The sequence below is a fragment of the Carcharhinus amblyrhynchos genome, chromosome 4, assembly GCF_965287045.1.
Source record: "Carcharhinus amblyrhynchos chromosome 4, sCarAmb.v2.hapA, whole genome shotgun sequence".
Classification (NCBI taxonomy): Eukaryota; Metazoa; Chordata; class Chondrichthyes; order Carcharhiniformes; family Carcharhinidae; genus Carcharhinus; species Carcharhinus amblyrhynchos.
This window is the reverse complement of record NC_137327.1, coordinates 136,207,129-136,230,887: the sequence shown is the minus strand read 5'-3', so window position 1 is coordinate 136,230,887 and position 23,759 is coordinate 136,207,129. Positions and strand designations below refer to the sequence as shown.

General features: G+C 43.5%; 1 protein-coding gene across 1 annotated transcript in view; it reads right to left on the bottom strand.

Moving 5' to 3' along the window:
- The window catches only part of tmem164 (transmembrane protein 164), a 124,813-nt gene that overhangs the window by 15,342 nt on the left and 85,712 nt on the right, over positions 1 to 23,759 (bottom strand). The window contains exon 5 of the mRNA XM_080187937.1: positions 4,507 to 4,607. Coding sequence (XP_080044063.1) covers positions 4,507 to 4,607 — 101 coding nt within the window. The remainder of the gene's footprint in view (positions 1 to 4,506; positions 4,608 to 23,759) is intronic.

Below are 23,759 nucleotides of genomic sequence, written 5' to 3'. Positions count from 1 at the left end.
AGGCCCTTTGTCCCTACAAGCCCACGCCGCCATTTTAACACTCGGTCAGTGCCTCATTCCAATCCTCCTTCTAGCTATCACCTTTGTCTACACCTCTTGGACTCCACAATAAAGGGGTGCAAATTTAGAGAATTTAGGAGCACCAGATTAAGGGAGGTCTAATTTAGGGACAATTTGTTAACACCAATCAGCCTAAAAGCACTTTTTTTGGGGTGTGGGAGGAAACCGGAGCACCCGGAGAAAACCCACGCAAGCATGGGGAGAATGTGCAAACTCCCACAGACACCGGCCCAAATCCATGTACGTGCACAGCAAACAGTGATAGTCACTTTACTTTAGCGCAACTTCAAACCCCAACGCCATGTTTATGACTTAAAAGGCACCTTGACATAAAGGGAGTCGTTTGCTTAAAAAAAATCCCAAATTCCTGTCTTTGGCATGATCTATTCCCGCTGTCCCATCGGTGTGCGAGTGTGTGTGTGTGTGTGTGTGTGTGTGTGTGTGTGTGTGTGTGTGTGTGTGTGTGTGTGTGTGTGTGTGTGTGTGTATTTGCCTTGTAGTTTCTCTGTACGTCACTCTTGTACTCAGTGACCTGCCTGGTTATATTTCCCATTGGATCAGCCGTTTCATTAAACAGCCAGTGATATCATCTGTTTAGCCAGCCCTCTCTGTAACCATCAGCCCTGGAGGAATACCAGTTACCGTGTGGGCCAGGAAATCAATCCTCTTTCACGATAGATTTTTAATTAGTTGATTTCTGGTGGTAGAGTTGCAATATAGTAATTCCATCGTCAGAAATATTAACATTGCTCACATCGTAAAACTCAGCTAAATATTCAAGGACAGCTGAAAATATTGTCTAGAGTGAAGTTTAGTAAAGCTACTTTAAAACCGTGCTGGGAAATAATTTTGCAGATTAAGGTAAGGATGGAAGAGAGATATTTTTTAAAATGTTTCAGTAATTTCTGACAGGGAAAGAAAGAGGTGGAGGAAATACTCAGCCAGCTTTTCACTCTTTATTACCATGTGATAATCATACAATCCTACAGTGCAGAAGGAGGCCACGTGGTCCATCGTGTCTGCACCGACAACAATCCCACCCAGGCCCCATCCCCATAACCCCACATATTTACCCTGGTAACCTCCTGACAATAAGGGGCAATTTAGCATGGCCTAACCATCAAATCTTTGGATCGTGGGAGGAAACCCACGCAGAGAAGAGGAGAATGTGCAAATTCTACACAGTCACCTGAAGCCAGAATTGAACCTGGGTCCCTGGCGCTGAGAGGCTGCAGTGCTATCCATTGCACTACCGTGCCACCCCTACTCGATAACTCAAATCGGAAGTCACACCTGGACGTCTGCAAAGAGAGGATTGGATCTGACTTTGACGAACCGTCTGGGTTACTGAACCTGTCAACAGCCAAGGCTCAGTCCGCAACAGTGGCCACATTACTGGGTTGTCAGGAATCTATTTCATGCAACCACACTCCAGCCAAAACCCACACCTTCCCAACAAGGCAAAAAAAAGAGAGAAAAAAGGAAAACAAAAATTATTCATTGGACAGGATTCACTTTCTAACAAGACTGGAAAGCAAGGAATAACTGCATACACGAGGAAATAAGTGTGCTTGTGCTAATAGTGGGAGGGTGCATCAGAGCTCAAAATGTTGAGATACTAATGATATAACATGTGGTTTGCATGTATTATGGCTGTATTACTCCAGAATATTTTGCAGAAAAGTCACAATTTCAAGTAATATCTCACTGGTTTATTTATTATTGTCACAAGTAAGGCTTACATTAACACTACATGAAGTTCCTGTGAAAATCCCCTATTTGCCACACTCCAGCACCTGTTCGGGTACACGGAAGGAGAATTTAGCACGGCCAATGCATTTAACCTGCACATCTTTCAGACTGTGGTACCAAACTGGAGTACCCAGAGGAAACCCACATAGACGTGGGGAGAACGTGCAGACTCCACACGGACAGTGGCCCAAGCTGGGAATTAAACTCAGGTCCGTGGCGCTGTGAGGCAGCAGTGCTAACCACTGTGTCACCCAATAAATTGCATTTATTCAGCTAAGCTCAATATGCTGCAATAATGAAACTGAAGGAACAGGCACCTGTAATTCTCCACATTACTGAGCTTCTGTTTTTAACTTTAACAGCACAATCTCTTGCCAATTGAAGGCCAGATAATTCACTATGTCAGAAGGTAAAATTGTAGGACTAGTCACTGCATTCTTTAAAAAAAAAGGCATTTCATCTACCATTTGGATGCTAGAATGACACTGCTTCCTAAAGCATTCATAGACATCAACCTGAATCCAACATTGGGAGAACAGAATAAAGAGACAGTGTGCACACATTCTCTTGTATTTTTCCATTCTCTCCGTTCACCCAGCATCTCCGTGTGTGTACATGGACCTCAAAAACATCTCAAAATACTTTCCAGTCCATTAAATATTGCTGAAATACAGTCACTATTAGAATGTAGGAAATGCAGCAGCCAATTTCTCTCAGTAAACTCTTACAAATAGTCATGTGGTGATGACCAGGCAGCACGTCGGCACAGTGGTTAGCACCGCTGACTCTCAGCGCCAGGGACCTGGGTTCAATTCTGGCCTTGGGTGACTGTGTGGAGTTTGCACATTCTCCCCATGTCTGTGTGGGTTTCCTCTGGGTGCTCCAGTTTCCTCCCACACTCCAAAGATGTGCAGGTTAGGTGAGTTGGCCATGCTAAATTGACCCTAGTCTTCAGGGGGATTAGCAGGGTAAGTACGTGGGGTTAATAGTTAGGGTCTGGGTGGGATTGTTGTCGGTGCAGGCTCAAAGGGCTGAATGGCCTCCTTCTGCACTGTAGGGATTCTATGACCAGTTATATGATGTTGATTGAAGGAAAAGTAATGATCGGGACACTGGGAGGTAACTCTTTAGCTATTTTCCGATCATACCATAGGATCTTTTACTTTGTGATGTTCTTAATCGATGTTACAACTGAACAAGTCAGATCCCTGGATGAAATCAGGCTCGATAAATCCTAATTTTTATTTTTTGTTTAAATACATGGATAACAAAAGAATAAAACATCAATTAAAAAAGAAAAAAACCTGAAGTTTAAGTTTATTTAACAATCATAAGTAAGGCTCATCTTAACACTGCAATGAAGTTGCTGTGAAATTCTCCCAGTCGCACAGATTGGCACCTGTTTGGGTCAATGCACCTCTCTAGCACGTCTTTCGGAATGTGGGAAGAGATCGGAGCACCCAGAGAAAACTCACACACAGCTAGCGACCCAAGCCGGGAATCAAACCTGGGTCCTTGGCAGCAGGGCTAACCACTGCGCTACCATGCCACCACTAATCCTCACTAACTATATCATTACAGATAATATAATATTTGTAGGGTTAACACAAGTTACAAGATTTATCTTATTACTTGAATGCTCTTAGTAAGTACACAGTCCATGAAAACCAATAAGTAAACTATGGTCAGACACCCCACAATCAAGTGGCAGATGCCATCCAAAACAACCTCTATGGATTTTGCAGCAATTCTCCTCAGATGCTCGTCACAAAAGGGAGCCAACTAGTCTCATTAGAACTCTGTCTTCCACACAAGTGTTTCCATTCTCTGCTCTTGAAGACATGCCTTGGAATCTTCTCTGATCAACACTTCCTTTTGGATGTCTTCACCAAGGAACCAAATGTTGGGAGATGGGATTGGAATAGATAGGTGCTTGATGGTCAGTGCAGATATGGTGGGCCAAAGGGTCTCTGTGCTATAAAACTGTCTCAAACTGCTGCCACCTTTCTTTGTGCGTCACTGTTTGCTAAGCAACAGCCTTTTGTTTTAATACCTTGTGTTTGTTCTGTGATCGTAAAAACCCCATCACAATGCAGGCATCTAAACAGGTCCACAGCCATTCAGGCAACTTTTAAAAATGAAACCAAAATCCAAGTTCTTAATCCTTTCTTAACACCCAAATGCAGAAACACAAGCTAAGCTTACTTAAAACTATCTCAATTTTCCTAATAGCCACAAAAACTGATATAAAATCGCTTAAAACCATCCTGTTTCTTAGCTACATTCACCTAAAAAGATCAGACAGGGCCTTATTTTATCTCCTTATCAGACGCTGGTATCCCTAACATTGCGGCTGTCCCTCAGTAAGAGGAGAATCAGCCTGGATTATGTGCTTAGTCTTAGGAGTGGCCTTGGACCCACAACCTTCAGTCAGAGAGGCAATGAATACATTCTCACTTGAGCAGGACAATAGCCCAGGCCTATCTGAGGTTGGAAGGAAGATTGGAAAATGGATAGTTACAATCAAGTCTTAACTGTATATTTGCTGTTTTTTCTTTCCCCTCTCATCCCCATTAGAACAAATGCTTAGGATAGTACAGATCACACCACAAAATTCTTAAAGGTTTTAAGCAGATGTATAATATAAAACTTGTTACGATGAAGAAAATAAAAAATCACTTCTGATTTACTTACCAGCCCAAGAATCTGCAGAAAGGTAAAATGATAGAAGAACAGAAGCCCAGTTGCAAGAAGAGCCCACCAAAAATCACCCAGGGGTTCCGGTTTGTACACACCTAAAAAAGGAAAAGGTAGGTTTTTAAAATTCAGTCAGTCTTTCCTCAAACTGGCCATTCAGATTGTTCAGCAGACATTATTTCTCACTGTAGCAGTGAGCTCAACCCCAAGGTCGGCAATTTGAACTGATTCAAAGAGGCAGCACAATGGTTAGCGCTGCTGCCTCACAGCGCCAGGGACCTGGGTTCAATTCCTAGTTTGGGTCACTGTCTGTGCAGAGTTTGCACGTTCTCTCAGTGTCTGCATGGGTTTCCTCCCAGTCTGAAAGACGTGCTGGTTATCGCAGAATCCCTACAGTGCAGGGGAACACCATTCGGCCCATCAAGACTGCACCAACCACAATCCCACCCACTCCCTGCTCCCGTAACCCCACATATTTATCCTGTTAATCCCCCCAAAACTACGGTCAATTTAGCATGGCCAATCAACAAAACCCACACACCTTAGGACTGGTTAAGTGCATTGGCCATGCTAAATTCTCCTTCAGTGTACCTGAACAGGTGCCAAAGTGTGGTGACTAGGGAATTTCACAGTAACTTCATTGCAGTGTTAATGTGACACCAATAAATAAACAGTAAACTTTAAAAAGATGTTCTCGGTATTGACATGAGATTTATTTAGCATATTGGCATCCTTGTACCTTGTGAGAATAATTGTGCATAATCTAGTATAACAAATCCATCGCCACAAAGCACTCCCACCTAGAGTCTGACTTGTCAATATCAGTGCTTGGGTTCAGGTGCTCTCTAGACATTGCTCCGTGTTACAATGGCAAATGTTCCAATTTCTCCCAGGACACAATCCCTGCCAGAAGTGTCATGGGATTGTACCTTGTCCCTGCCCAATATCAACATTTGAGTGTCTAAAATCAGCATAATTTGACAATCACTGCAAGCTAACCATTATGGAGGAGAAAATAATGGACTACGACAAGCTTTCAATGTCTTTATTAATATTCTTGGGATGTGGGCAGCATTGGCAGAGCCATATTTATTGCCTATTCCTTGAACTGCTGCAGCATTTGCAGTCTTGCTTTCCCCACAGCCATATTAAGTAGCACATTTCAGTATACTTGACAGGTCAAAGCAGCTCATTTCACCCCATCCACAAACATTCACTCCCGCCACCATCAACCTATAACAGTGGCAGTGTGTACCATCCACAAGAGGCACCGTAGCAAATCACAGCAGCTCCATGGACAGCACCTTCCAAATCAATGAACACTATCATCTCGAAGGATGAGGGGAACAGACACATGGAAACACCAGCACCTGGAACTTCCCCTCCAAGTCACACACTGTCCTGCCTTGGAAATATGTCACTGTTGCTGGGTCAAAATCCTGGAGCTCCCTCCCTAACCGCACGGTGGGTGTACCTGCAGTGCTGTGTGGTGGGGGCAGCTTGGTAGAAGACCTTTGTCTTATGGATGTTTAGGATGAGGCCCATGCTCTCTATGCCTTGGTGAAGGTGTTGACAATAGCTTGGAGGTTGGCCTCTCACGTGTGCACAAAGGCAAGCATCATCTGTGTACTGTAGTCCAGTGATAGTAAATCTAAGGTCAAGGGCATTAGCCAGGTAGCCCTTTCTCGATATCAGATGGTGGGGAGCTGCAGTTGCATCCATTCAGGTGAATAGTCATCATATTCCTAACCTCTGACTTGTGCGCGGTTTTGAGGGATCAGGACGCGAGCTACTCAGGTTCCAGCACCCGTCATCATCTTTTAGCCCTGGTTTTGCCAAGGTTACAGATGTTAAAATGTTGGTTGCTGGTAACTTCCAAATCACTGCTTCTGCAGGATTTAGCAATAATAACGAAGGTCAAAAGATTTGGTTTTACCTTGACGGAGATGGTTATTGCCCACATCTACGCCACTTGTTAGCTGAAACTTGAATGTAGCATGGTAAGAATTGTGTTTTCGCATGTGCCTGAATGCATTGTAATGTAAAAGTGCTCAGCAGAGCAAAGGTTTAACCTAGGACTGAAGAATAACCCTGCCCACAGTATGATGTTTAGAGTCACCTGGAGAGAGATTCTGGGAGACAATGGAACTCAGAAAGCAATCTACCTGCATGGAGACAACACCATGCAGATAATACCTTGGATCTGTGAAAAGTTAAAATACCAGCAATAAACGGTTCATGTTTAAGCTTACAAGTCCCAAGATTTTATAATTGAGACATTACTGCACACCAAAATAGAACATGGTTGGCAGTAGTGGGAGCTCCTAAATGACATCACATTGGAGATAGTACCATAATCTGACATGGTGATCTGCAGTAATATGAAGGAGGCAGCTAAATGAATGAACCCAGAATACTATCTTAAGGTATGGAAAACTGAAGTGACACTGGAGAGATGTGCATCTAAGAAGAAAATTGCAAGGCCCCCGAGTCCACGAGACAGGTAAGCAAAGCTGCAGAAAATTGCAGGAGTCCAGAGAGAGAGCAATTCTGCTAAGGACAACAAAAGACCCCAGAGAGAGGAGGGCAAAAAGAAAATAAACAGCTAATAGTCCTTCAAGATCGAATGGAAAAGGAGACCGTGACCATTCAGCTACAAGAGGAAACGTCTTAAGCAGCAGAAAATACTGTACTGAATTAGAGGAAAGCTCATGAAGGAAGCAAGATCCACAAAGGAAAGGAAATCTATTGAAAGACCTTCACATTAGAAGAATTGCTTAAGGAATAGCTTATTTGTTGGAATATTATGACGAGAAAGAGAACGAATTTATCATTTTGAACAAATTGAAGGACCAATCGGCAGAACAGACAGAGCGACATTCAATATTCCAGGAGGAAGTAAAAAGCCGTAACAGACTGAAAAAGCTGAAGCAGTGGAGGTAAAGGAGATATTGAAAAGGAAAAGCCATAGGACTTTCCAAGCTGCAAGTGGTTAATGCAGTACTGAGTGGCACAATTACAGAATTACAACAAGTAGATGATGGTAGTGCAGTGGATGTAGTTTATACGGATTTCACCAAAACCTTTGACAAGGTCCCACATGGGAGACTTATAAAAAAAAATGTAAATGCACATGGGATACAGGGTAATTTGATGAAGTGGATTCAAAATGAACTCAGTTGTAGGAGACAGAGGGTGATGACAGCAGGCTGCTGTAGTGACTGGAAGCCAGTGTCCAGTGGTGTACCACAGAGTCTGTGTTGGGCCCCCTACTTTTTGTAATTTATATAACTGACACTGATGACTGTGTATGGGGGGGGGGGGGGGGGGGGGGGGGAGGTGAGATTAGCAAATTTATGGATGAAACAAGATAGGAAGGGTGGTTAACAATGAGTCTTAGTGTCTTGGGCTACAAGGAGATATGGATGGAATGGTCAAATGGGCAAATAAGCGGCAGGTGGAATTTAACCCTGAGAAGCGAGAGATGATGCTCTTTGGAAGAAGTAATTTTACAAGGAAGTATTCAATGAAGGGCATGACACTGGGAAGTTCTATGGAACAAAAGGTCTTGGTTTATTTGTCCACAGATCTCTAAAGATGGAAGGACATGTTAGTAGGGTGGTGAAAAAGGCATACGGGATACTTGCCTTTATCAATCAAGGCATAGATTACAGGGAAGTCATGGAGCATAGAACTTTGGTGAGGCTGCAGTTAGAGTACTGTGTACAAATTATAGGAAGAATGTGATTGCACTGGAGGGAGTGCAGAGAAAATTCACCAGGGTGCTGCCTGGGATGGAATGTGCAAGTTATGAAGAGAGGTTGGATAGACTTGGATTGTTTTCGTTGGAACAGAGAAGACCGAGGGGTGACCCGATTGAGGTGTACAAGATTACGAGGGCCATGGATAGGGTAGGTAGGGAGCAGCTGTTCCCCTCAGTTGAAGGATCAGTCATGAAGGGACATCGGTTCAAGGTGAGGGGCAGGAGGTTTAAGGGGGAGATGTGAGGAAAAGCTTTTACCCAGAGGGTGGTGATGGTCTAGAATGCACTGCCTGGGAAGGTGTGGTGACAGGTTACCTCACATCCTTTAAGAAATATCTGGATGAGCACTTGGCACTTCATAACATTCAGGACTGTGGGCCAAGTGCTGGTAAATGGGATTAGATGGGAGGTCAGGTGTTTCTCACATGTCGATGCAAACTCAATGAGCTGAAGGGTTTCTGCTATGATTCTATTCTAAATTAGGATTTCGCCCAGGACAGACCCAGCCAACACAAACTAAAATGAAGGACAGGGGCAATGCTCTGTTGCAGACAGAGAACATTCAAAAAGGAGATCAGAAAATGTACGTCCCACACTGAAGCACAAAACATTAGCAGAAGGAAAATTCCTTCTCGGACACACTGAAAACATTCAGCTGAATGTCAAGATTCACAAGTCCACAAAATGACTTGGAAATACAATGGCAAACAAATGTTTGGCTGGAATTGTGAAACAGGTGGAAACAAAAGGGTCCATTTCCAAAATGTACATGTCCACCAAGAACACGGCAGACACCACGGAGAAAGAAAATTAGAGTTTGCTCCAGTGATGAACATTCCCCTCGAAAGGAAGAGGACAAACAGTGTCTGACACAGAGGAGGAGTTGTTAATAAAGAGAATCATGACTCAAAGGAGCGCAAAAATCAAATCAAACGGAATGAGTGAAGTACCAGAAACACAGTACTGCTACTGTTCCCCCAAATGAATTTATAAAGTCAGAGACTCCAGATGGAGGAGAAGGGAATAGCAAGTAAAAATATGTATTGTAATAGAAGGGAGGAAAGTTTTCTTTAGAGAAGGGGGGTATTGTGTTATGTGCTTGCATGCGCTGCAATGTAAAGGTGCTCAGCAGAGCAAGGGTTAAAGGTGGGACTGGAGAACAGCACTGTTCAGGGTCAATTTAGCACGGCCAATCCACCTAACCCACACATCTTTGATGTGTGGAAGGAAACTGGAGCACCTGGAGGAGGAAACCCAGGCAGACATGAGGAAAAAGTGCAAACCCCAATAGACAGACAGTGGCCCGAGGCCAGAATTGAGTGCGGGTCCCTAGTGCTGAGGCAGCAGTGCTAACCACTGTGCCACCTGCAAGATGGTCGAGTTCTAACACTTCTCACCGGCAGTGACGGTTTATGGCTCTGATGATTTGGTTCCAAAAACCATGATCCTATATCTCTATACTTAAGGCATGACTCCCACATCATTGGAGGGTTACCTTTCCACCACACGACCTAAAGTTGCTTTTCCGTTTAGTGACATACTCAGTAAAATCCAGCTTGATGCCAAACATGGTTCCTCTCATCTGCTCTGACATGCTTCCATGTCTGAATGAAGGTGATGAGGAGATCATGTCCTCTCCAGCTATCACCAATTTTTAGATGCAGCATAGAAAGCATCCTCTCTGGTTGTATCACAGCTTGGTACGGCTGCTGCTCTGACCAACACCACAAGGAATTGCAAAGGGTTGTGAACGTAGCCCAGTCCATCACAGAAACCAGCCTCTCATCCATTGACTCCGTCTACACTTCCCACTGCTTTGGAAAAGCAGCAGCACAATCAAGGACCTCAGGTACCCCGGACATACTCTCTTCCACCTTCTTCTATCGGGAAAAGGATATAAAAGTCTGAGGTCACGTTCCAACCCAACTTCTTCCCTGCTGCCATCAGACTTTTGAATGGACCTATCTTATATTAAGTTGATCTTTCTCTACAGCCTAGCTATGACTGAAACACTACAATCTACACCCTCTCCTTTTGTTCTCCCCTATTATTCTATGAACGGTATTTTACATCCATATAAACATGCAAGAAATAATACTTTTCATTGGATCCCAATTCATGCGACAATAATAAATCAGATCAAATCTGAACACAGTAGCTTTGGTAAAAATGAAGATAGACCAGGAATTCAAAGCTGAAAAGTTGCAGCTGTCGTTCAGTATTGTGACAGTCAGGAACAAAAAAACTGTACCTTTGAAGATTTGAACGGAACAAGATTTTTGTTGCTCTGTCTCCCTGCCTCTCAACAATCACAGACTGTGGTCCAGCTAACACACACTTCAATAGGGCACGAGGATTTGAACCAGGAGGGCATGAGGTCTACAAGAGGATGGAATGGAATTATCAAGAAAAAGAGGGAACAGGGGAAAATGGTGAGTGAAGTAAGTTACCGTTATGAAGGTCAGCTTGAGAGGGGGAGAGGGAGAGAAAGACAGAGAGGGCTTGGGATATGGCCCTGATTTTACTGGCACGCCAGGGCGGGCGAGGCACACGAAACGGCATTCTCCACTGGCCTTGGGCGGGCGAGGCAATAGAGTCAAAGGATGAGTCATCATTTACTGCAGATAAAGCTACTCCAGAAGGAACTTGTCGTGACTGTAGCATTGAGAAGCCACGTGATGCCAGATTATAAAACACTGGGGTTACCCAAAGCATAGCAGACGGTTCACCAAAGTTTTCAACTGCACTAATTCAGAGAAATGCATCACGCCACTGGACTGAAGTGGTTAATCTTTCTTTTCAAGCACAATATTTTGTGGTTATTCTATTCTAGTCCTCTCGTTCAATTTACAGCAGGAGAGAAACGTTTTCCATGCTCACAGGCCTGTTAACTTTAGAGAGAGACTTCACGGTCCATTCCCCTTTCCTTAATACAAATTAAGCCTTATGACTTTGTTATTCTGTTAATAGCAAGAGCTGAGGGATTTGATGAGAATGGTATTGGCTTGTCGAATATTCCTGCCTGATGTTTATTTTAAGATTTAAGCTGATGGCCATCTGCTCGAGGTTCGAGCACCACCGGGATCTCGCACACACTCAATGGCAAATGCACGCAGGGACCAAGAGCTGTGTGAGTGCCCACATCAAACATGTGAGGAGTAAACCTTGCCGGGATGATGGATGTCTTTTTTGGCAGTGCCAGCATCTGGGTTGACTCCTGTTTTTATTTTCAAATGAATTTTTAAAAGAATTCTCTCCCCCCCCACCACCTTCTACAAGTCAGTCAAAATGCAGAATTTGCCTTGAGGCTACAATTGTCAGAGACCAGGCTACTGCCCCCTCTCCCAAGTCGCCAGCACCCACACTCTTAGTGCGCTGTTCTGCCAAGTTATCCCAATTTATATCAGCTTCATCTGCACTTCTTTAGAACACGGGAACCACGCTTCAGCAGAATGAATCTGTGCGTGTCGAATGAATGAACTAAGCAGTTGTAATGCCATCACCGCTCAAATAGTTTAAACTTTTTATTTGCTAATCGTAAGTAAGGCTTACATTAACACTGCAATAAAGTTATGTTCTCCCCATGCCTGCATGGATTTCCTCCCACAGGCTGAAAGACTGATGGATTGCAGGTGATGGATTGTGGCGATTAGGGGAATTTCGTTAGCCCAAGATGTTTTAAACGGAATCATGACCATGTCAAAATGCTGAATTTAATGCAGTGCTATGTCAGGATCTTACCTCATTTCCTTATCCCCTCTAGCACAAAAAAACAACTGTTCTTCTACCTGGGATTTTCCAGAGAGCGCGTGACAGAGAGCATCAGAAAGGTTTTTAATTAGGAGAAAAAAAATGCAAGAATCTAGAGCTCACTGGCACGGTGACATAGTGGTTAAACATTGCTGCCTCACAGCGCCAGGGACACAGGTTCGATTCCTGGCTGGGTCACTATCTGCGCAGTCTGCACATTCTCCCCGTGTCTGCGTGGATTTCCTCCGGGTGTTCCAGTTTCCTCCCACAGTCCGAAACACAAGCCGGTTAGGTACACTGGCCATGCTAAATTCTCCCTCAATGTGCCCAAACAGGTGCCAGAGTGTGGTGACTACTCTGTGGGTATTTTCACTGTAACTTCATTGCAGTGTTAGTGTAAGCTTACTTGTGACACTAATAAATAGACTTGTAAACTTTAAACCCCAGACTGCCCCTTAAATGGTAAGCATTAACATTTTGGAACTTCATCACCTGGTTAGAACTTGCTGATAAAATTCAGTATTAATCGAGTGTCCCCACCCAAAGTCCTATATCTCAGTTTGATGTGGAGATGCCAGCGTTGGACTGGGGTGGGCACAGTCAGAAGTCTCAGTGCTCCAAAAGCTCATGATTCCAAATTAAGGGACTTTTGGACTTTAACCTGGTGTTGAGAGATTTCTTACTGCGCTCTCCCAGAGTTTAACCGCAAATATATTCCTTTGGTTGCTTCTCTTACACACACACAACCCCGCCGACCCCACCCCCGCACTAGTGGCTAGGATTGCTAATTAGTCTAGATAGGAACTCCAATCCTTGCCAATAACACTGGAATTTTTCTTTTAAATGTTCATTTTCAGGATATAGGAGTCACTGGCAAGGTTGGCATTGGTTGCCCACACTTAGTGCCAGTGGTGGGTCTGCAGTTAATGTGGTACTGCCACTGTGCTCTAGATAGGAAGTTCCACAATTTCAACCGAGCAGCAATAAAGTGACAGCAATGCATAAAAGTCAGGATGATGGTGTTCCCTTCACGTGCCTGCCACCCTTGCCCTCTTAGTCACAGGTTTGGGAGTTGATGCCAAAGATACAGTGTATACAGTAGCCAGGAATGGTGCTCCAGTAATTGGATGATTAAGTTGGTGCATGGCTTGCTGACGGAGCGAACTTTGTCTCGATTGATCAGAGCTTCTGAATGTTGCTGGAGTTGCCCCCACCCAAGTAACAGATGCCACCACTGTGTCTCGATGGTGGGGGAACATTGGTGGATGGGGTGTTAGTCAAGCGCGGTTGCTTTGTCCTGGATGGTATCGAGCTTCTCGAGTATTAACGAAACTGCAATCATCCAGATAAATGGAGAATATTTAATCACACTGCTGACTTGTGCCTTGTCGGATAGCAGACACGCTTTGGGGACGCAGGATGTGAGTTACTTGCTGCAGGGTTCCGAGCCATTGACCTGCTCTCAAAACCGCAGTATTTATGCAGCTGGTCTGGTTCAGATTTAAATGGCTGGTCCATTAAAGATGTCAACAGATATATACCATCCCAGGGGTTACCATTGAACTAGACCAGCCATATAAATACTGAGGCTATAAAGAACAGGTCAACACAATTCTGCAGCAAATCACTCAACTCCTGACTCCCAAAGTCTGTCCATGATCTACTAGGCACAAGTCAGGATCGTGATAAGAAATGAATGATACTGAAAAGGCACAGAGGGATGGTCGTAAGCCGAGAGAGGTATGTTGAGGTGGGGGACAATGAACCAGATTAACTCTTGAAAGAGAGAAGTACTGGATTGATTTGGAGAGAGTGGAGAGTCAAATTGGAGAAGAACTGTCTGAAGGAGAAGCAAACTGTTAAAGGATGGATTAATTGGGAAGGATCTTGCAGTGTTCCTGTGAACGGAATTGAAAGGAGGGGGAATGCCTTGTAAAATAGAACACTGCAGTGTCAGATTTAGGACAACTATCTTTTGAACTGATCATCTGGTGGGTCTGTTGAAATTCCAAGAATCGTAGAATGCCTCCAGTGCAGGAGGCGGCCACTTGGCCCATTATACCTGCACTGACAGCGATCCCACTCAGTCCTTATCACCGTAACATCACATTTACCCTGCTAATCCCCTGACACTAAGGGACAATTGAGCATGGTCAATCAATCTAACCCGCACATCTCTGGACTTAGGGTCCTCCAGTTTTCTCCTGGAGGAAACCCATGCAGACACGGGGAGAATGTGCAGACTCACCCGAGGCTAGAATTTAACCCAGATCCATGGCGCTGTGAGGCAGCAGTGTTGACCACTGTGCCGCCCCACTTCATATTCTTTTCCTTCGCCATGATATTAAAAAATTGTTACTTCTGGAAGTACATAAAAACAACTCAAATTTATCACCACCTGTTTCAAATAATCCTGTCTCCAACAGCGCCATCCATTTGGATGCCTTGAATATGAATTTGAACGTTTGAATTTAATGTGTTTGTCTTTCTTCAAGTAAACAACATTACTTATACTGTTGCACAAGTTCCAAAGTCCATTAAGTGCTCATTTTCACAGTCAGGGTTGTGTGTCTGCTTTTCCAGGGTTATGCCAGCATTTATTAATGTTGGTTAGTTTTGCTACTTTTCAAGGTCAGCACACGTACATGAATAATGCACATGGAGACAACACAAATACAAATCTTACTGTGTGAACTTCTGCTCAGTCGGGTTTTTCAAGCTATTCTGGCAGATTTGTCTTTCTGTCGCAGCTTCCGTGGAATTTATTTAGACTACCAGATCTCCTCTGGTTTGGTCGAAGTGAGTTTGACTTTTCATAAAACCATCTGTGATGCGCCACATAATTTAAAAAAAAATTTATAAGGGTCTGTTGATTTACTTTATTTATTTTCGTTCCTTCAAAATAAATATGACCAGCAAAAGTTTACAATGTTACAATACTGGGTAGTGTGCTGTGTGGCTTTTGATATGTGACTGGTTGAGGTTTCACCAAGAGTTTGGTAGCAATAATAGGAAGACAAATTATTACTTTAATGGGTGTAAATTGAGATAGGTGCATACTCAGTGAGACCTTGGTGTTCTCATGCATCAGTCACACACAGGTACAGCAGGCAGTAAAGAAGGCAAATGGTATGTTGGCCGTCATTGCAAGAGGATTTGAGTATAGAGATAGGGATGTTTTATTGTTATTGGATATGGAGTTGGTGAGGCCATAATTGGAGTATTGTATGCAGTTTTGGTGTCCTTGTCCGAGAAAGGATGTCCCTGCTATAGAGGGAGCACAGCATAGGTTGACCAGGTTGATTCCTGGGATGGCAGGTCTGTCATATGAGGAGAGACTAAGTCGGTTAGGATTATGTTCACTGGGGTTTAGAAGAGCAAGAGGGGATCTCATAGAAACTTATAAAATTCTAACAGGGTTAGACAGGGTAGATTCAGAAAGAATGTTCCCAATGGTGGGGAAGTCCAGAGCTAGGGGTCATAGTTTGAAGATAAGGGGTAAACCTTTTAGGACTGAGGTCAGGAGAAATTTCTTTACCCAGGGAGTGGCGTATGCGTGGAATTCACCACCACAGAAAGTAGCTGAGGCCAAATCTTTCTCTGTTTCAAGAAAGAAATTAGGTAAGCTCTTGGGGCTAAAGGGATCAAGGGATATGGGGAGAAGGGGGGAAGCAGCATATCGAATTCAAATGATCAGCCATGATCAAAAATGAATGGTGGAGCAAACTCAAAAAGGCCAAATGGCCTACCTCATGCTTCTAGTTTCTATGTTTTTACGTCAAGACTGAGTGCTGGCTAACAGTGCAGTGGGATTAGACCGTTAAGGAAAATCAATCAATTGCGTACACAAATTAATTCAGTATCTGTGATTAAGTTACCAATTCTGATCTTATTTTAACATTATGCATTGATTTTTAATTATTTTGACAAACGACAGAAAGCTTGGTGCTTGGGAAATAGGGAGGTAGAGGGAGTAACATATACAAGCTTTTCTGCTGTATAAACTGACAAGCGGGTATAACTGAGGGGCTATTGTACCACCTCTGGTAAGACACTGTAATTACAGGATAACAAGTTTTCAAAGACAACTTCCAACCCAAACAGGAACCTGTGAATTTACAATGGATAAAAAAGTTAACAAAAAAAACACAAAGAAAGATTTCATACATTGATAATGAGTGATGAACAAGACTTTAATATAGACAAATACTGAACTAAGACTCCTTTCTCTAGAGGTTCTAAGATTCTGAAGCAGCTCGATATGGTAGATATATGGAACATACTGGACTCAAAATACGAGACAATCACCCATAAAAATAATGGGGAATTCAGCAGAAACCTGGAGCAAGGTTTGAATGTGAAATTCAGTCTCAGAAGCAGTAGTTGAGTATATACAGGTTTAAGGGTATTGCAATAGAGGGTTATATTTATAGAGCGAGGTAACAGATTATAGGAACATAGAAAATAGGAGCAAGTGTAGGTTATCCATCCCTTCGAGGTTGCTCTGCCATTCATTACGATCATGGCTGATCGTCCAACTCAACAGCCTGATCCTGCCTTCCCCCGTATCCTTTAATTCACTTCACCCCAAATGCTAGATCTAATTCCTTCTTGAAAACATACAATGTTTTGGCCTCTGTGGATAACCTCACTTTTATCCATGTTATACTGCTTTTGCCTTGCCATACTGCATCCAAATCACACTGAAGCAACTCTGCACCCTCCTCTCAGCTCACTTTGGCTTTCTGTGCTAGTGAATTCCATAGGTTTCCCACTCTCTGGGTGAACCCCTCATCTCAGTTCCAAAGTTTATCCCTTATCCTCAAACTATGACCCCCTAGGTTCTGGACTCCCCCATTATTGAGGGCATTAGAACATAACATAAGAAATAGGAGCAGGAGTAGGCCATCTAGCCCTTGCATTCTTCCTGCATCTAGCCTGTCTATTCCTGCTAGAATTTATTAAAGTGAATAGCTGGGGTCCTAGCACTGATCCCTGCGTTATCCCACTGGTCATTGCTTGCAATTTGGAAAAAGACCTTTTTATTCCTAGTTTTTGTTCCCTGTCTGCAAATCAGTTTTCTATCCAATGCAACACAGTACCCCCAATCCCATGCACTTTAATTTTACATGCTAATCTCCTATAATGGGACTTAGTTGAAAGCATTCTGAAGTCCAAACCAACCAACCATATTCACTTGCTTAGGTACCAGATAATAAACTCCAGGTCTATTATGAAGTTAGACTAGACTCCAACACTTTTTGATCTTTGCATTAGTGTGAGGATAAGGTGTTTCACTCCAGGTGTGATTCTATTGACCTGCTAAGAAGCTTTTATGAAAACAAACTTTCTACAGCAAAAAGAATTAATATAACTTTTTACCAATGGAAATACTTAAACAAAATAAGATACAATTCTTATCTCAATTAGCTCCAATTTAAGCAATATTCCTCACAACTTAAACTGTTCCTCAGAAACAGTTCACAAACACCCTTCTTACATGGTGGCCAGTCCTCAAGCTTTTTAACACCTCTGCCGAGACATACCTATTTGAGCAGATTTCAGACTTCAATGTCCAAAGAACGAGAAGAACTGCTGCTCCTTGCAAACAACCTGTTTTTATCCTCTAAATCTAGCTCCTCCCATTATAATATGACATGCTTTTGTCAACCAGCTTAATTAAACCCTACTCTGAAACCCCAGGAGAAAATCCAAAAAACAACAAAATTGCATTAGCTCAGATTAAAATAAACACCTTAATAAATAGGAACAATTATTCTTCTATATTCTCTGCTGTCTGGAGAAGACAAATTGGCACCGTTTAAAAAGATTTGAATCTTAACATTCCCTTCACAAGAAACATGACAAATACTTTTCTTAAAGGCACAGTACCATCACATCCCTCATCAATTTTATTAGTTACATCTTCAAAGAATTCCAGGATGATTCAAGCATGATTTCCCTTTTGCAAACCCATTCTCACTCTCTCCGATTTTGCCATTGTTTTCCAAGTGCTTTGTTTTGAAATCTTTGATAATGGTTACTCTAGAATTTTCCCCACTACTAATGTTAGGCTGACTGGTCTGTAATTTCCTGCTTTCTCTGTATCTCCCTTTTTAAATAGTTGGGTTACATTAGCTATCCTGCAATCAGTATAAATGGTTCCAGGGTCTATATAATAGTTACACTGGAGTTAGAAGTGTTTTTTTTTTCCCCTTCTAACTCAAGTATAAAACTGGCAGCATCTTCCGAAATTAGTAATTTAAATCACTGGCAGACGGTTCCCAGTGCAGTACAATTAATAAACTGTTTCCACTAGTTGAAGGCTCCAGAACCAGGGGCCATAACCTGAAAACTAGGGTTGCACCATTCAGGAGAGATGTTAGAAAACACTTCTACACGCGGAGAGTGGAGGAGGTTTGGAACTCTCTTCCCCAAATAGCAGTGTATAGCTGGTTCAACTGTCTGAGCTGAACAACTTTCTATTGAGCAAGGGTATTAAGGGGTATGGGCCTAGGGCAGGTACACAGGGTCAGGCCACAGATCAGTCACAATCTAACTGAATGATGGAGCAGGCTCGAGGGGCTGAATGGCCTACTCCCGTCCTTATGTTCCAATTATGCAGGGGTCGTTAGCCATGTAACCCTGACATTGAGACTCTGAAAGGGATTCTCCTGTGCATCACTGGGTTACTCCCCCCAAATGGGATCCTGGGGAACCGGTAAGTTATGGTTCAATGTATATAAAATGCTACTTATAATTAACAGGGGCCGGGGGGGGGGATAAATGAGGAGAGCTCCACAACTTGCCTGCCGTTAGCACAGCAAGTTTGCCATGTAAAAGAACAAATGTACTATTTTGTTTGACAAGCTAGTGCAGTTGTAAAATTCACCCCAGGGTGTGTTACTCAAATGATGGAACAAAAACAGAGCCACTGTTCACAGGAAGGCATCTCCTGATGCGTATGTTACAGATACTGTGTTTGAAATTGTGCTGCTTTCATACAATGGCTCATGGTCTGATTACACGATCCAATCCACAATAAGCTATTGTATTCTGCATTCATCCATTCACAATGCTGGGAAGTATTTACAACACTGGTGACTACTCAACAACTGCATGTCACTAAACTTACAATTACAAATGGAGCCTCTCACAATGGGCTTCACTGATATGCAACGGGTTAATCTTGTCAGACTTTGCCATGGTTTAGTAGAACCGCCAACGCACACAAGTCAGAATATCTACAGAAACAACGTTTCCAACCTGTTCTGTGATGGGTTCTGCTGTCCATGCCTTAAATCACACCAAGTATTGGCTCATTGGTCTAGGGGTATGACTCTCACTTACGGTGCGAGAGGTGTCAGGCTCAAATCTTGGGGCAGCACAGTGGCAAGTCAGGGACCAGGTTCAATTCTGGCCTCATTAAAACAAGGCCCCTGGCACCGTGAGGCAGCAGTGCTAACCACTGTGCCATCACGCCGCCCACTGCTTGTGTGGAGTTTGCACATTCTCCATGTCTGCGTGGGTTTCCTCTGGGTGCTCGGGTTTCCTCCCACAGTCCAAAAATGTGCAGGTCAGGTTGATTGGCCGTGCTAAATTGACCCTAGTGTTAGGGGATTAGTAAATATCTGGGAATAGGGCTGGGGTAAGATTGTGGTCAGTGCAGACTCAATGGGCTGAATGGCCTCCTAAACTCTATGATTCTAAGTCCTGTTCTCTCACCGGTGTGGTGTTTATGGATCTACACTGGCTTCCTGTTGAGCAATGCAAATTTTAAAATTCTCACCCCGATGTTCAAATCCCATCCTGACCTCGCCTCTGTATTGTTCTCCAGCCCTGAGGAATTTACACTGTGCCGATTCTGGCCTCGGATTTGAATCCCTCCACTATTTGGGGGCCATGCCTTCAGCTGCCTGGGCCTCGAGCTCTGAAATTCATTAACCGAACCTCTCCTTCCACCTTCGAACCTGCCTATATGATCAAGCTTTTGCTCACCTGGCCTCCCTTCCATTGTCTTGTGACAAATGTTGTTTGATACCCTTTGCAAAGTGTATTGGGACATGTTTTGTTATAGATGTGACGTAAATGCGTGTTATCCTTGTTGTTGTAGATATAAAATGGAGAAGAAGAAACTCTGCTATAATGCGAAGTTGAAGGAAAGATAGAACATTACAGTGCAGTACAAGCCTTTGGCCCTCAACCTGTGAAACCAATCTAAAGCCCATCTAACCTACACTATTCCAATATCATCCATATGTTTATCCAATGACTATTTAAATGGCCTTAAATGTTGGCGAGTCCATTACTGTTGCAGGCAGGGCATTCCACGCCCTTACTACTCTGAAAGAATGGGAAAGATTTTAGATTTTGTGCAATAGTTCACCAGTTATTTGACGACAAGTGTGCAAATCCAACTGGAATATGGGGCAGAGTGCACCACGTCACTGGGAGTCATTCAGAAAGGAAGTAGAGAGAGTACAAAAACATGTTCCTGTCAATGGTGGGTCCAGGAAATCCTGGAGGTCAACTTTTTTTGGCACTAAGCCAGGATCTGATCTCAGGATGATGGGAAATGGACCATCATGTTGGATCTCTGTCCCCTTTGTTGCAGGCAAATTCCTGGGAAGGGGGCATGCTGGGAGAAGTGGCACCTCAAAACAGGAGGCAGGGGAGGTCAGATAAATCAGAACACTACACAGGTATTCTCCCTCTGCCCACTAGTATGCAAATTAGTCATGGCCATAGACAAAGGAGCATGTCCGCCTCCACAGGGAATTAATGGGAGTCATTTGCCTTACTGGAAGTTTATTTATTATTGTCACAAGTAGGCTTACATTAACACTGCAATGAAGTTACTATGAAAATCCCCTAGTTGCCTTGTTGACACCTTTTCGGGTACACCAAGGGAGAATTTAGCACGGCCAACCCACCTAACCAGCACGTCTTTCAGGCTGTGGGAGGAAATCGAAGCACCTGGAGGAAACCCACACAGACATGGGTAGAATGTGCAAACACCACACAGAAAGCATGCTGGTTAGGTGCATTGACACAAGCAGGCGCCAGAGTGCGGCGACTAGGGGAATTTCACAGCAACTTCATCACAGTGTTAATATCAGCCTTAGTTATGACTAATAAATAAACTTTAACAGTGAGCCAAGCTGGGAATCAAATCCGAGTCCCTGATGCTGAGAGACAGCAATGCTAACCACTGAGCCACCATGGAATGTTTACAAACGGGTGTTCATTGCTGTTACAATTTCATACGTGTCTTCAGTACGATATCTGAGCAATCTGTAAGACAACATTACTGTAAAATGAATCAATCTGAACCAAGCCTAGAAATTTGACAAAATATTAGATAGGTTTGAAAAATGGCCATCATGCTACCATGTTGCCCAGAGAATGCAGTGTCAGTGAGCTGACAATAAGCTACATTAGGCAGACTGAGGATACAATAAAGGGCCAATGTTAGTGTTTCTGGCAGTCGTACTACCAGGTTAACTTTGGTCAATAGAGGAGATCCAAACCATTATTAGAATGAAGGTGCTTGAATAGTACTACGTAAAATTTGGAAAGAGAGGGCAGGGCTAGTGCTATGAGTGAAAATGATAAAGGAATCTCTCCATCTTCCAGGGGATTCTCAGCCTTCACAGGATTGTTTTGTCACTTGTTAAAGTGTTTTGTTCGTGTTGATGTGAAGTTGGTGGAGAGGTTTCATCAGCTGTTGGAGAATTTTGGAAGGCCCTGCAGAAATGCGTTGAGGAGAGCTATTGATCCTTATCAAGGGTCTTGCTGCTGCTCATTACGGAAAACTTTATGTGACTGAAAAGCAAAAGGTGAAGCAGTTAAAAATATTTTTTTTTTTAATCTCCTGCCACATCAACATCTAAATCAGTCACCCCACCCACGCCACCTGCAAGTAAACATCCGCCAACTTCACTTCCAAGCCTCGCACATTCTGGTGAGCCTTATAATGAGGGTAAATGTGATGAATATATAGTTCTTATCTTGTTAAGCAAAAGGATATCTTGATATTTATCAAAAACATTGGCTGCGCAGCTCCCTGCAGTCGCTCACCGGCGTTTAGACCCCACCCCCTCAGTACCACTGCTAAACTCCCAACTCTTCAAAAAAGTGGCCATGTCGAAAGATTGTTATGTGGAGCACACCTGAGACACCAGTGTGATTCATCCCATTTTTCTCATTATAACACTTTGTCTGCCTTGTGTTTTTATCGTCTTTTCAGTTCTGTATATATCAGATTTTTGGATGGTTGGAGCCTGCAGGTTCACAGAATGATAGAATCATTAAGTGTAGAAGGCAGCCATTTGGCCCATCGCGTCTACACTGACCACTATCCCACCCAAGGCCTATCTCCATAACCCCATCCATTTACCTTAGCTAGTTGCCCTGACAGTAAGGGGCAATTTAGCACGGCTAATCCACCTAGCCCCTACATCTTTGTGGGAGGAAACCGGAGCACCCAGAGAAAACCCACACAGACACAGGGAGAATGTGCTATCTCCACATAGACAGTCACCTGGGATCGGCATTGAACCCAGGTCCCTGGTGCTGAGAGGTAGCAGTGCTAAAACCACTGTGCTGCCACTACCATGTCACCCTATATTCATTCCAAATAGGTTTGCTGTTTGCAAGGTTTTCCAAGGACACGACTCTTGCAAAAGGCAGAACTTTACTGCAATTGCAGATTCCCAATCCCAAATCACTTGGGAGAACAGATCTAACAGCATTCATAAACTACGTGTATGCTTTATGAACTGTGCACCAAGTGCATCAAAATCATCTTCAACAGGCCATTTCTGGCCACACACACACACACACACACACACACACACACACACACACACACACACACACACGTCATTAACCATACCTGCAGGTATTGTAGCAGCTGCCAGTGGATAACCTCGGAGAATAGTCTCCAGAGTCAGACAGCTTGATAAGGAACTGTGTCATCAATTCCAAAGATGTGCAGGTTAGGTGGATTGGCCTTAGCTAAATTGCCCCTTAGTGTCAGGGTGACTAGCTAGAGTAAATGCATGGGGTTGTGGGGATAGGCCCACAACCCCATGGGTGGAATTGTGGTCAGTGCAGACTCAATGGGCCAAATGGCCTCTTTCTGCACTGTAGGATTCTATGGCACCACTTGTGGCTAACACATTAAGTACAAGTTCACCTGTCAGTGACAGGACAGGGTCACTGCAGCCTTCAGGTGCACTGAGAAATTGACCCACGCAAAAAGAGTGACTTGTTACAGCACCTTATGAAAGCCCCTTCACAACCAACGTGCAATAGACACTTCCACCAGATACAAGTCAGGTACCGAACTTCACAACTGATTCCCTGCACCTTGGATTCCATTTGTATCTCGTCATCTCCTAACTGCCTTTCAGTCTGGGCAAACTCCGACTACTTGTTCAATGCCTTTCCAAGAGCTGCGCAGATTTTAGTTCCCCTATTCTAGCATTTTGTTTCCACTTCCCAAACTGTTAAAATTCACCTACACATCTGCCTGCTCTATTGCACTTACAAGTGCCCACATTTACGTGTGACGCACTACATAAGGAGAGTTACTGAACAGACCACAGGACAACATGCACGCAGTGTAAGTGCTTAACAATAATAACAGCAGTAGACCATTTAGCCCCTCCAAAATTTCCACGCCATTTCAATAAGATTATGGATAACCCTTGCTACAACTTTCAGCACTATC